At 41.6% G+C, this 12,583-nt stretch overlaps 1 protein-coding gene across 3 annotated transcripts in view; it reads right to left on the bottom strand.

Annotated features, from left to right (window-relative positions):
• The window catches only part of STX2 (syntaxin 2), a 55,011-nt gene that overhangs the window by 13,799 nt on the left and 28,629 nt on the right, over positions 1 to 12,583 (bottom strand). For all 3 annotated transcript variants that reach the window (XM_064272041.1, XM_064272039.1, XM_064272040.1), the window contains exons 4-6: positions 8,858 to 8,932; positions 5,998 to 6,071; positions 5,185 to 5,293 (exon numbers count right to left, since the gene is read on the bottom strand). In XM_064272041.1, the coding sequence (XP_064128111.1) occupies positions 5,185 to 5,293; positions 5,998 to 6,071; positions 8,858 to 8,932 (258 nt within the window). The remainder of the gene's footprint in view (positions 1 to 5,184; positions 5,294 to 5,997; positions 6,072 to 8,857; positions 8,933 to 12,583) is intronic.

Here is a 12,583-nt window from a genome sequence, read left to right as displayed (position 1 = left end):
TGGATTATAGAAGACATTAAGGATGGAATAAAGAAATTCAGAGAATCCAATGAGAATGAAAACACTTCCTATCAGAACCTTTGGGACACAGCAAAAGCGGTGCTCAGAGGCCAATTTATACCCATAAATGCACACATCCAAAAAGGAGAAAGGGCCAAAAATCAAAGAATTATCCCTACAACTTGAACAAATAGAAAGAGAGCAACAAAAGAAACCCACAGGCACCAGAAGAAAACAAATAATAAAAATTAGAGCTGAACTAAATGAAAAAGAAAGCAGAAAAACAACTGAAAGAATTAAGAAGACCAAAAGCTGGTTTTTTGAAAAAATCAACAAAACTGATAAACCACTGGCCAAACTGACAAAAGAAAAAGAGGAGAGGGAGCAAATAACCCGAATAAGAAATGAGAGGGGCGATATTACAACAGACCCAACTGAAATTAAAAGAATCATATCAGATTACTATGAAAAACTATACTCAAACAAATTTGAAAACCTAGAAGAAATGTATGAATTCCTAGAAGCACACTAGTTACCTAAACTAACACAAAACAGAGATAGAACAACTAAAAAGGCCCATAACAAAAGAAGAGATTGAAAAGGTAACCGAAAAACTCCCAACCAAAAAAAGCCCTGGTCCGGATGGCTTCACTGCAGAGTTCTACCAAACTTTCAGAGAAGAGTTAACACCACTACTACTAAAGGCATTTCAGAGCATAGAAAAGGACGGAATACTACCAAACTCATTCTATAAAGCCACCATATCCCTGATACCAAAACCAGCTGAAGACACCACAAGAAAAGAAAATTATAGATCTATATCCCTCATGAATGTAGATGCAAAAATCCTCAACAAAATTCTAGCCAATAGAATTCAACAACATATCAAAAAAATAATTCACCATGACCAAGTGGGATTCATACCAGGTATGCAGGGATGGTTCAACATTAGAAAAACAATTAATGTAATCCACCACATAAATAAAACAAAAGACAAGAATCACATGATTTTATCAATTGATGCAGAAAAGGCATTTCACAAAGTTCAACACTCATTCATGATAAAAACTCTCAGCAAAATAGTAATATAAGGAAAATTCCTCAACATACTAAAAGGCATTTACACAAAGCCAACAGCCAACATCACCCTAAATGGAGAAAGCCTGAAACCATTCCCCTTGAGATTGGGAACCAGACAAGGATGCCCTTTATCACTACTCTTATTCAGCATTGTGCTGGAACTCCTAGCCAGAGCAATTAGGCTAAAGAAATAAAGGGCATCCAGATTGGCATGGAAGAAGTCAAAATATCTCTATTTGCAGATGACATGATCTTATACACAGAAAACCCTAAGGAATCCTCCAGAAACTACTGAAACTAATAGAAGAGTTCAGCAGAGCATCGGGATACAAGATAAACATACAGAAATCAGTTGGATTCCTCTACACCAACAAAAAGAACATTGAAGAGGAAATCACCAAATCAATGCCATTTACAGTAGCCCCCAAGAAGATAATATACTTAGGAATAAATCTTACCAGAGATGTAAAAGACTTATACAAAGAAAACTACATTACACTTCTACACGAAACCAAAAGAGACTTACATAAGTGGAAGAACATGCCTTGCTTGTGGATAGGAAGACTTAACATTATAAAAATGTCTATTCTACCAAAAGCGAACTATACATTTAATGCAATTCCGATCCAAATCCCAACGACATTCTTTGATGAGATGGAGAAACAAATCACCAACTTCATATGGAAGGGAAAGGGGCCCTGGATAAATAAGGCATTGCTGAAAAAGAAGAACAAAGTGGGAGGCCTTACTTTACCTGATTTTAGAACCTATTATGCCACTACAGTAGTCAAAACAGCCTGGTACTGGTCCAACAACAGATACCTGGACCAATGGAACAGAATAGAGAATCCAGACATAAATCCATCCACATATGAGCAGTTGATATTTGACAAAGGCCCCAACACAGTTAAATGGGGAAAAGACAGTCTTTTTAACAAATGGTGCTGGCATAACTGGATATCCAACTGCAAAAAAATGAAAAAAGACCTGTACCTCACTCCATGCACAAAAACTAACTCAAAATGGATCAAAGACCTAGATATAAAGTCTAAAACGATAAAGATCATGGAAGAAAAAATAGGGACAATGTTAGGAGGCCTAATACATGGCATAAACAGTATACAAAATATTATTAAAAATGTAGAGGAAAAACTAGATAACTGGGAGCTCCCAAAAATCAAACACCTATGTTCATCCAAAGACTTCACCAAAAGAGTAAAAAGACTACCTACAGACTGGAAAAAGTTTTCAGCTATGACATTTCTGATCAGCACCTGATCTCTAAAATCTACAAGATACTGCAGAAACTCAACTGCAAAAAGACAAATAACCCAATTAAAAAATGGGCAAAAGGTATGAATAGACACTTCACTAAAGAAGACATTCAGGTAGCTAACAGATATATGAGGAAATGCTCACGATCATCAGCCATTAGAGAAATGCAGATCAAAACTACAATGAGATTTCATCTCACTCCAACTAGGCTGGCATGAATCCAAAAAACACAAAATAATAAATGTTGGAGAGGCTGTGGAGAGATTGGAACACTTCTACACTGCTGGTGGGAATGTAAAATGGTACAACCACTTTGGAAATCGATTTGGCGCTTCCTTAAAAAGCTAGAAATAGAACTACCATACAATCTAGCAATCCCACTCCTTGGAATATATCCTAGAGAAATAAGAGCCTTTACACAAACAGATATATGCACACCCACGTTTATTGCAGCACTGTTTACAATAGCAAAAAGATGGAACCAACCAAGGTGACCATCAACGGATGAATGGATAAATTATAGTATATTCACACAATGGAATACTACGCATCGATAAAGAACAGTGAGGAATCTGTGAAACATTTCATAACATGGAGGAACCTGGAAGGCCTTATGCTGAGTGAAATTAGTCAGTTGCAAAAGGACAAATATTGTGTAAGACCACTATTATAAGAACTTGAGAAATGGTTTAAACTGAGAAGAAAACATTCTTTTGTGGTTATGAGAGAGGGGAGGGAAGAAGGGTGGGAGGGGGCATTCACTAATTAGATAGTAGATAAGAACTACTTTAGGTGAAGGGAAAGACAGCACACAATACAGGAGAGGTCAGCACAACTGGACTAAACCAAAAGCAAAGAAGTTTTCTGAATAAACTGAATGCTTCGAAGGCCAGCGCAGCAGGGGCAGGGGTCTGGGGACCATGGTTTCAGGGGACATCTAAGTCAATTGGCATAATAAAATCTATTAACAAAACATTCTGCATCCCACTTTGAAGAGTGGCATCTGGGGTCTTAAATGCTAGCAAGCAGCCATCTAAGAAGCATCAATTGGTCTCAACCCACCTGGATCAAAGGAGAATGAAGAATACCAAGGACACAAGGCAATTAGGAGCCCAAGAGACAGAAAGGGCCCCATGAACCAGAGACTACATCATCGTGAGACCAGAAGAACTAGATGGTGCCCGGCTACAGCCGATGACTGCCCTGACAGGGAACACAACAGAGAGCCCCTGAGGGAGCAACAGAGCAGTGGGATGCAGACCCCAAATTCTCATATGACCAGACTTAATGGTCTGACTGAGACTGGAATGACCCCCGTGGTCATCGCCCCCAGACGTTCTGTTGGTCCAGGACAGGAACCATTCCCGAAGCCAACTCTTCAGACATGGATTGGACTGGACAATGGGTTGGAGAGGGATGCTGGTGAGCAGTGAGCTTCTTGGATCAGGTGGACACTTGAGACTATGTTGGCATCTCCTGCCTGGAGGGGAGATGAGAGGGTGGAGGGGGTTAGAAGCTGGCAAAAAGGACACAAAAAGAGAGAGTAGAGGGAGAGAGCGGGCTGTCTCACTGGGGGAAGAGTAATTGGGAGTGTGTAGCACAGTTTGCATGGGTTTGTGTGTGAGAGACTGACTTGATTTGTAAACTTTCACTTAAAGCACAGTAAAAATTATAAAAAAAAAAAAAAAAGATTAAGAATTAGGAAGAACTGGAAAACTCCATGAAAAACCTTATAGTTATTTCATAGACCCAAGAGAATTAAACTGCAGTTGAGTGATTTAACTGTGACTCAAAACAAAACCCAAAGATATTTACAGGAAAACAAAAATATCCAGCCCCAAACAAGGTAGAATTCACAATGTCTGGCATCCAAAGATTACAGAAAAACACAATCCCTAGCGAGAAGAAAAATCGACCCATCAAAACCGACACAAAACACACAGAGATGTTAGAATTCTCAAATGGGGATTTATGACAGTTATGGCCGCAGTTAGGCTGAGGCATGGAAGATATAAAAAGACCCAAACAGAACCTCTGGAGATGAAAACAATAATGTCTAAGAGTGAAAATACACTGGAGAAGATTAAAGGCAGATTAGAAAAGGGAGACAAAATGTTTATAAGAATTTTATAATAACTAGAGGCGCCTCCGTAGGCTGTGGGACAACTTCAGGTGGCCCAACACACGTGTGATTAGTCTCCAACAGAGAAGACGGGGGTGGAGCGGATGTCATGAACTATGAAGGGGCTGAGAGTTTACCTACTTGCACGCTAACTAGTCACAGCTGAGGAACCCTGAGCTTATGGAACCCTGTAGAGTGGGGAGACAGCAAGCCTGACTGAGCTTCCTTATAAAAGCAAACTGCCTTGTGCTCTGGACAGAGAGGCTGCCTGAACCTTCCCAGGCTGTCTACTATCAAAACATCTTGGAAAAGGCCTCCAGGACAAAGGGCCGTCAGTGCCCCTGCTCATAAGACTCGCAGAGAACCATGGACAACTCCTCCCAACCCAGGACAGGAGGGGGCTGGGGCACAGAGAAAAAAATGTGTGAAGAAATAATGCTGAAAATTTTTCCAAATTTGATGAGAACTCTAATACTAATGGGAATTAAAAGTAATTTGAAGTCCACTTGCCTAGAACTTCCTGAAAGACATAAGTAAATAATAGGTTGGGACGATTCAAAGAGCAGGAAGCTATGAAAGGTCTTCAGGTTTTATAATGTTAGTAAAAAAAGGGATGTAATTACTCTTTTGAAGTTAAAGCACTTTGAAGTGAGGCCCTAAGGAAGAAAAGTGTGTTTCTATCCCCAGTAAAATCTGCGTTCACTCACTTATTTCCAGCTGACGCTGTATGCGCCCCTTGCTCCGCTCCCGAAACAGAGTCTGTGCCTCGTTGTATTCTGTCATGACTTCCACAAACTTCCGAGACAGCACGGAATGCTAACAACAGAGAAATGTCAGGATAACGCATGGTGGTCATTTCTTCTACTGAGGAACATTGTATTTCAGAAACTCAGACTGTCACACTACTCCTTCCGGTGGGAAATGGGAACGGCACCAGCTCCTTTCACTCTCACAACAACCCTTCTATACTATTACGTCCCCACTTTAAAGAAGAGGAAGACAGGCAGGACTTAAGAGCAAGAGTTACAGGCTCTACAAACAAGATGAGAATCGGGTTGCAAACCTAGCAGGCTGGCCCCAGAGCCAGCCTGACTTTGTCAGGTCGAGTCCAGGGCTCACCTTCAACCCTGCTGCACCGTGAGCCACCATATGAGGACCTGACCACCAACGCTGAATTGATTTGGATAATTCTCTGCTCTTCAGACTATAACTCTGCTGATGGACTGAATACAGTATTTTTTCTTCATAATAAAGAGATGCAGTGTATAAACACCTGGTGAGCTACTCCCATAAAATTAGAGCCTAGAAAACCCGATGGGGCAGTTCTACTCCGTCACTTGAGGTTGCTATGAGTCAGAATCGACTGCACAGCACGTAACGACAATAGTCTATGAACACTGTATCCTTTTTATGCAGAAACGTTGTGAAGATGCACGTGACGGCAAAGGTGGACTCATCTCTCGCCTGCGACTCAACCTGGGGCACCAATGACTTCAGGCTAAAGGGGCTGCTCAGCAAACCTGGGTCCGTCGTATCCTAAGATCCACAGACGTCCGGTTGCCACTCTCATCCTGATCAAAACTCTGTTCAATAGCTAGGGAGAAACGGAAAAGAGTTACCTCTTAAAACCTTAAACTGCTTTTCTGTCTTATCTTTGAACCATATCTCTTCATAAAGTTAATGAACAGGAGACCTTTTAAGATAATCCACTACAAAGATTATCCACCAAGAGGAAACATTGCTTTCTCTTATTTCTCTCTCTCTATATGTGTATGTATATCCACTTATAGAAAAAACAATGAAAAGGTAACCCATAAACACCTTAAAAATGGTTATGCTTGGAGGGAAGAAGGAACAAAGTGGAGGGAATAGGGAGAGAAGCTAGACTTCTTTGACTATACCTTGTTTTATAGACTTGACTTTGGAATGACGTGAATGACTTGACATAACTAAAAAACAAATGTTTAAAAAAGCAATCCCTAAAAATCAAGAATAAAATGGAATAAATACAGCTAACTGTGGAATCAAGGTAGTAACATAACCACACGGAGAACTATGCAAACCGACTTTAAAACCCAGTGATTGTGACTATCCATCCCAGGTGGGATATACCTAAAGACAAAAAGAACAAGAATGACGACGGCAATCATAAACGGTTTTTAAGTAACCCTAGTCTTGTCCGTCGGCATATGCAGAATCACTCTGAGTCCCTGGAGTGTGCACCACGGTGTAAAGCAAATGGCAATTATGTCGGCGTCACTGAGAGCCAGGATCTGAGGCAGAGTTGGAAAATGACGCAGATGTGATATCTCTCAGGGTAGGTAAAAATCCTTTGTTCTTCATTTGACTTGGAAGTATCGGTAAGAATTTGTAATTCACCTTATCCTTAAAAAGAAAATGAAAAAAAAAAGTCCGAGCTCTGCCTACTGAAAGGGCCTAGAAACAATGGCCAAATCATTCAATGTGTGTAGCAATATGTGCCCCAAGCACCCAAATCTTGGGTTCGAAACACAATTCCCTAGTAGAAGGAACAGAACTCCTTGGAGAAATGGCTAATTCCAGATCTGGGGCAGGAAATGTACAACGTGAGCTGGGACCATCCTGTCTTGCCAGAAGGCAGGAAGACCCATCAAAGACCACGAGGGCCATGTCAAAAGGACTCAGACGTCAACCTGCACAGGCTCCTGCAGGCCCAAAATGGGACAAGAGTAACGGCAGTAGATGGAGACACTTTAGATAGGTCCGGATCCGTGTGTTCACAATGATAAACAAGAAACAAACGACACATTGGTCATCTTTGCAGGGCGCTAGGGAGCCAGCCATGAGCACGGTACACAAAGGGAAACAATCAAGCGCCTGTCCCAACCTTCCCAGGCAGTCTGTACCTCGGGATAACCAGAGGTGAAGAGGGAAACATTCCAGTTTGTAAATAAAGAAGAGATAAAAAATCAGGATATCACTGTTTAAAACTCCTGGTGGATTTATGGGTCGTGGTGACAATCATCAATTGTTGGTAACATCGTGAGATAGAACCAGATGTTATACCTTACCATTAAAAAAGCAACCCCCCCTGAGTGCAGGGCAAACACTTCCGTGGAACAAAGGAACAGTTTCCTCATCAAAGGAAAAAAGTGCAGGGGGAAAGATGGAGGGAGAACCCGATTTTAAAAGTCTTAAAAGGCGTATCAACCAGCCACAGTGCCTGGTCCTTATTTGGATGCCAACTCAAACCAACAGTACAAAAAAAAAATCATGAGACCACTGGAAAAAGGTAAACTCTGACTGGCTATTTATAAAAATATTATATATTATACATTATAGGAGCCCTGGTAGCACAGTGGTTAAGGCACTCAGCTGTTCACTGAAAGGTCAGAGGTTCAAACCCATGAGCTCTTCTACGGGAGAAAGATGTGGCAGTCTGCTTCTGTAAAGATTCCAGCCTTGGGAACCCTATGGGGCAGTTCCCCTCTGTCCTACAGAGTCGCCACAGGGTTGGAATCAACTCTATGGCAATGGGTATACATTATATGTTAAATATGTTTAGTAATAATGTACTAATATTAAATAATTGTAATTAATTTGCTTTAGATCTAATGATAGTACAGTGACTACGTTTTTTGGGAAAAGCAGTCCCTGTGTTTGAGAAACGCATGCTGACGTAGGACAGTGAAATGCTATGGCAGCAGGCAGGACCTGGTGGGGTGGAGAGGCCGCACTGCGAGCCGTAGGAGCCGAGGGCGAGGACACCGAGTCGGGGGTGGCCTCTCTGCCTCTGTGGATGTTTGACCTTTTCCATAATAAGAGGATTTAAAAAAAAAAAAACTGCAAGGAGGTTGTTCTTGATTTCATGCTCTTTTCTGAAAACGAAATACAAGGTGTCTTCCTACTGTATCAAGAAAAAGCCACTTGTGCTCAAGTCCCCCACAGCAGCCATAAACACCCCGGAAAGCACTGCCGTGAGAGCTCAACAGCGAGAACCATAAACTAAGGTGAACCATACTCAGAGTTTAAAAGAACCCACCAGCTGAGAGAACCATCCAAGAAAAGAACTAGTGATACATTTTAAAGATTTCACCTTCTCAAATATCTGCAATTTAGCCAAAAATGTCATAAAAGTAGTATAAAAAGATCAACCATTCGTAAGCAGGTGCTTAATCTTGTTGAGTGTGAATTAGCGCTTTGCTCCTAAATTGAAGGATTAACAACCAACCAAATAACTTACAGTCTTGCTGTTCTAAATACATGCAAATAATTTATTTTAAGGTGGTCACAATCTTGAGTTTTGAAAATATAAAAGGACGAAAAATTATAAAGAAGAAAATAGCAGTTACCCATATTCCCACCATCAATAACTAAACAAAATTAAAACTTCAAACTTACCCTTCAACTTGGCTCGAGTTTTATTAGCCGTTTTCTTGATTTCTTTGTTTAGATCTTCAAGCTCCTCTTTTATTTCTTTAAAAATTAAAAAAAAAAAAAAAGGCATGTGACCAATGGCATTCAACATAAACAAAGTCCAATAAATTTAAAAGAGACATTAATACTCTTGGTAAATATTCAAGTTGTTTTGTTTTTTCTTTCAAGTAAACGCTGCTTATCCGGTGGGTCTCACAGTGACGTCCTGGGCCAGCAGCTTCGGAATCACCAACACCAGGGGGAGCTCCGGAGATGTGCTCATTGTCCCTCCCAGCCCACCTACCATCAGCAGCTCGCTGGAGTGGCCCAGCCTTCTGTCTTAGCAAAGTGTGCGCGAGCGTGGCTGGTTCGCACTAACTCAATGAGGACATCGCTGACTAAACCATTGCTAGTCCTGAAAAAGGAAAGCAGAGGCTTAACCCTAGTGCTATAAAGCAGTCTCTTGTGTTTTTCTTTTCTCCTGTCAACTACCCAATCAAGGCATATCAACACCACGTGAGATCAACACACAAAACCAAGCGATTCCCACCGTATGTGCTTTCTAACCGGCCCCCAGACCTGGCTTCTCCGACAGTCAGGCAGCGAACAGAAAGCCTCACACTGGACCTAGTGTGCCCACAGGTAGAGACGGTCACCTTAGGCGGACAGACCCACAAGGCCTGATTCACTAACCCTCCTGCTGGACCCAGTGCACAGCAGATGGAGATGGTCAGCCCAGGTGACAGGCCCACAAGGCCTGACTCCCTAGTACAAAGGCAGCCAGCTTGAAGCCGATACTTTGGAAGGGTGCTAAGACTTGGGTCCTGTCCAGCTGGCACCGTCAAGCAGCATCTGCTTTGGTACTCAAGAACCCAAAGAGACAGCAGAAATGCTCCCCTGCACCCCAGACCCATTTCTGTACTACTTCTCTGGTTAACGTGATCTCATGGCAAGATGCTGCCTTCCTTTGGGCAGACGTTGTGGGGAGAGCAGTGGACTCCCACCCCTACCTCAGGGTCCCTGTGGCCATGTGAGAGATCCTGAACTTACCCCTCTCACTGCACTTCCGAATTTCTTGGCATAGACGAATGAGCACCTCCAGCATTGCATCTGTTTGCTGAAACATCTCAATTGGTATTCCATCAATTCCTGGAATCTTGCTTTTTGCCAGTGTCTTCAGTGCAGCTTGGACTTCTTCAGTCCATCGGTTCTTGATTATACGCTACCTTCCTGAAATGGCTGAACACTGACCAGCTCTTTTTGGGCAGTGACTCTGTGTATTCCTTCCATCTTCTTTTGATACTTCCTGTGTTGTTTAACATTTTGCCCATAGAATCCTTCAATATTGCAACTCGAGGCTTGATTATTTTCTTCAGTTCTTTCAGCTTGAGAAATGCCAAACACGTTGTTCCCTTTTGGTTTTCTATCTCCAGCTCTTTACACATTTTATCCTAATACTTTGTCCTCTCGAGACGCCCTTTGAAATCTTCTGTTCAGCTCTTTTACTTCATCATTTCTTCCTTTTGCTTTAGCTACTCTGCGTTCAAGGGCAAATTTCAGAATCTCTTCTGACATCCATTTTGGTCTTTTCTTTCTTTCTTTCTTGTCTTTTTAATGACCTTTTGCTTTCTTCATGTATCCCCATATCCTAATGTCATTCCACAACTCGCCTGGTCTTTGGTCACTAGTGTTCAGTGCATCATATCTTTTCTTGAGATGGTCCCTAAAATCAGGTGGGATAGACTCAAGGTCATACTTTGGCTCTCGTGGGCTTGCTCTAATCTTCTTCAGCTTCAGCTTGAACTTGCATATGAGCAGTTGATGGTCTGTTCCACAGTCGGCCCCTGGCCTTGTTCTGACTGATGATATTGAGCTTCTCCATTGTCTCTTTCCACAGATGTAGGCGATTTGATTCCTGTGTACTTATTTCATCCAGCGAAGACCACATGTATAGCCACCGTTTATGTTGTTGAAAAATGGTATTTGCAATGAATATGGTATACCCCTCTTTTTATTTAAGTCTTCTTTAATTTCCATCAGTAAGATTTTGTAGGCTTCAGTGCAGAGGCCTTGTACATTTCTCGTTAGATCTATTCCTAGGTATTCAATGTTTTTAATGTTAATTAATGGTACCTGTTTTAAATTTTATTTTCTGTTACTAGTCTATAGAAATGCAATGTACTAAGTAAATCACTTTCCTGATACTTTTTAATTATAATAATTTGTAGATTCTGCTGGATTATCTATGTACCAGATCGTGACATCTATGAGTAATTGCACTTTTCTCTCTCAGTCCTTACGCTTTTTTTTATGGACTCACTTGGCTAGGACCTTCAATACAATGTTAGATGGAAGTGGTAACGGAAGGCACTCTTGTATCACCCCCAGTCTTGGGGGGAAAGCTGAAAACTAGTCTGTTTTTGTTAAAAAAAAAAAAACTATTTGGAGTAGCTTTTTTTATATTGGTGCCTATATCTCAAAATAATTATTGTACATTTAAAGAAATGAGGAAATTTCTTTTTTTTTTTTAGTGACTTTATTAAATAAGGCTACCACTAGAAATAAAACTAAATTCATTGCCTTCACGTCGATTCTGAATCATGGCGATCCTACGTGTTAGAGAAGAATTGCTCCAGAGGCTTTTCTGGGCTGTAATCTTTACAGGAGCAGATCACTGGGCCTTTCTTCTGCTACCACTAACCAGGCCTTGTGTAAAGCACTTACATGAGCCATTTCATTTCCTCCTCACAAAGACAGATCCATCAGTGCCATTAGAACCCACTCAGAGATGGGAAATCTGAGGCCTGGGAGGTCAATTAAGTTGGGAGGATCCTTATCCAGGAAATCACATGCACTAGGACTCAGGTCTAGGTCTGTCTGCCTCCAAAGAAAAAATAAATCTAAAATTGTCCTCAATACTAAAAACAAATGAAAGATTAAGCTCGAGAGCAGTAACAGGTATAATGTTAATTTGTTAAGCTGGCATGTTCGGAAAATGAGCTGTTTCACAAAAGCGATATTTTTCAAATTTATTCCCTTAAGCATCAATATTGTTAAATTTCAGTGGAGGTACGTAAATATCTGTACTCTTCTGCATTTACACATAGCAGGCAGCACGGAATGTGGCCTTTTACTGACAAGGCAGGGTCTGTGTCAGCAAGCATCTCCCTGGGGCTGCACCAGGCCAGCTGTCCCCACACCAAAGGATGCACCCCAGCTAGGCAGTTTGGCTTTCTGTCTGTGCTTTTTACACTTTTCTTCTCTTGGCTTCTTGTCTGTCTTCACTCAACAACGTGATGCAAGCCAGACAAACGCATCAGTGGACCAGGTCTGGTGAGAGGCTGCCAATCTGCAGTCTCTGGCTCGTTCAGATCATCTCCTCTGTAAAGTGTTCAGTATCTACTGCTCCAGACGGAGGACAGGCTTCCTTGTACTAGCCCCTGACAGTTGGCTAATTTAATGTCATCTTCTTACATGCTGTCTGTGTTAGTCATCTTGTGCTGCTATAACAGAAATAGCACAAGTGGATGACTTTAACAAAGAGCAACTTATTCTCTCACAGTCTAGTAGGCTACAAGTCCAAATCCAGGGTGTCAGCTAAAGGAGAAGGCTTTCTCTCTCTGTTGGCTCTGGAGGAAGGTCCTTGTCATCAATCTGCCCGCAGACTAGGAGCTTCTCTGCACAGGGACCCCAGGTCCAAAGGACACGTTC

The sequence above is a fragment of the Loxodonta africana genome, chromosome 19, assembly GCF_030014295.1.
Source record: "Loxodonta africana isolate mLoxAfr1 chromosome 19, mLoxAfr1.hap2, whole genome shotgun sequence".
In the NCBI taxonomy this organism is placed as follows: domain Eukaryota; kingdom Metazoa; phylum Chordata; class Mammalia; order Proboscidea; family Elephantidae; genus Loxodonta; species Loxodonta africana.
This window is presented reverse-complemented; position numbering and strand designations above follow the sequence as displayed.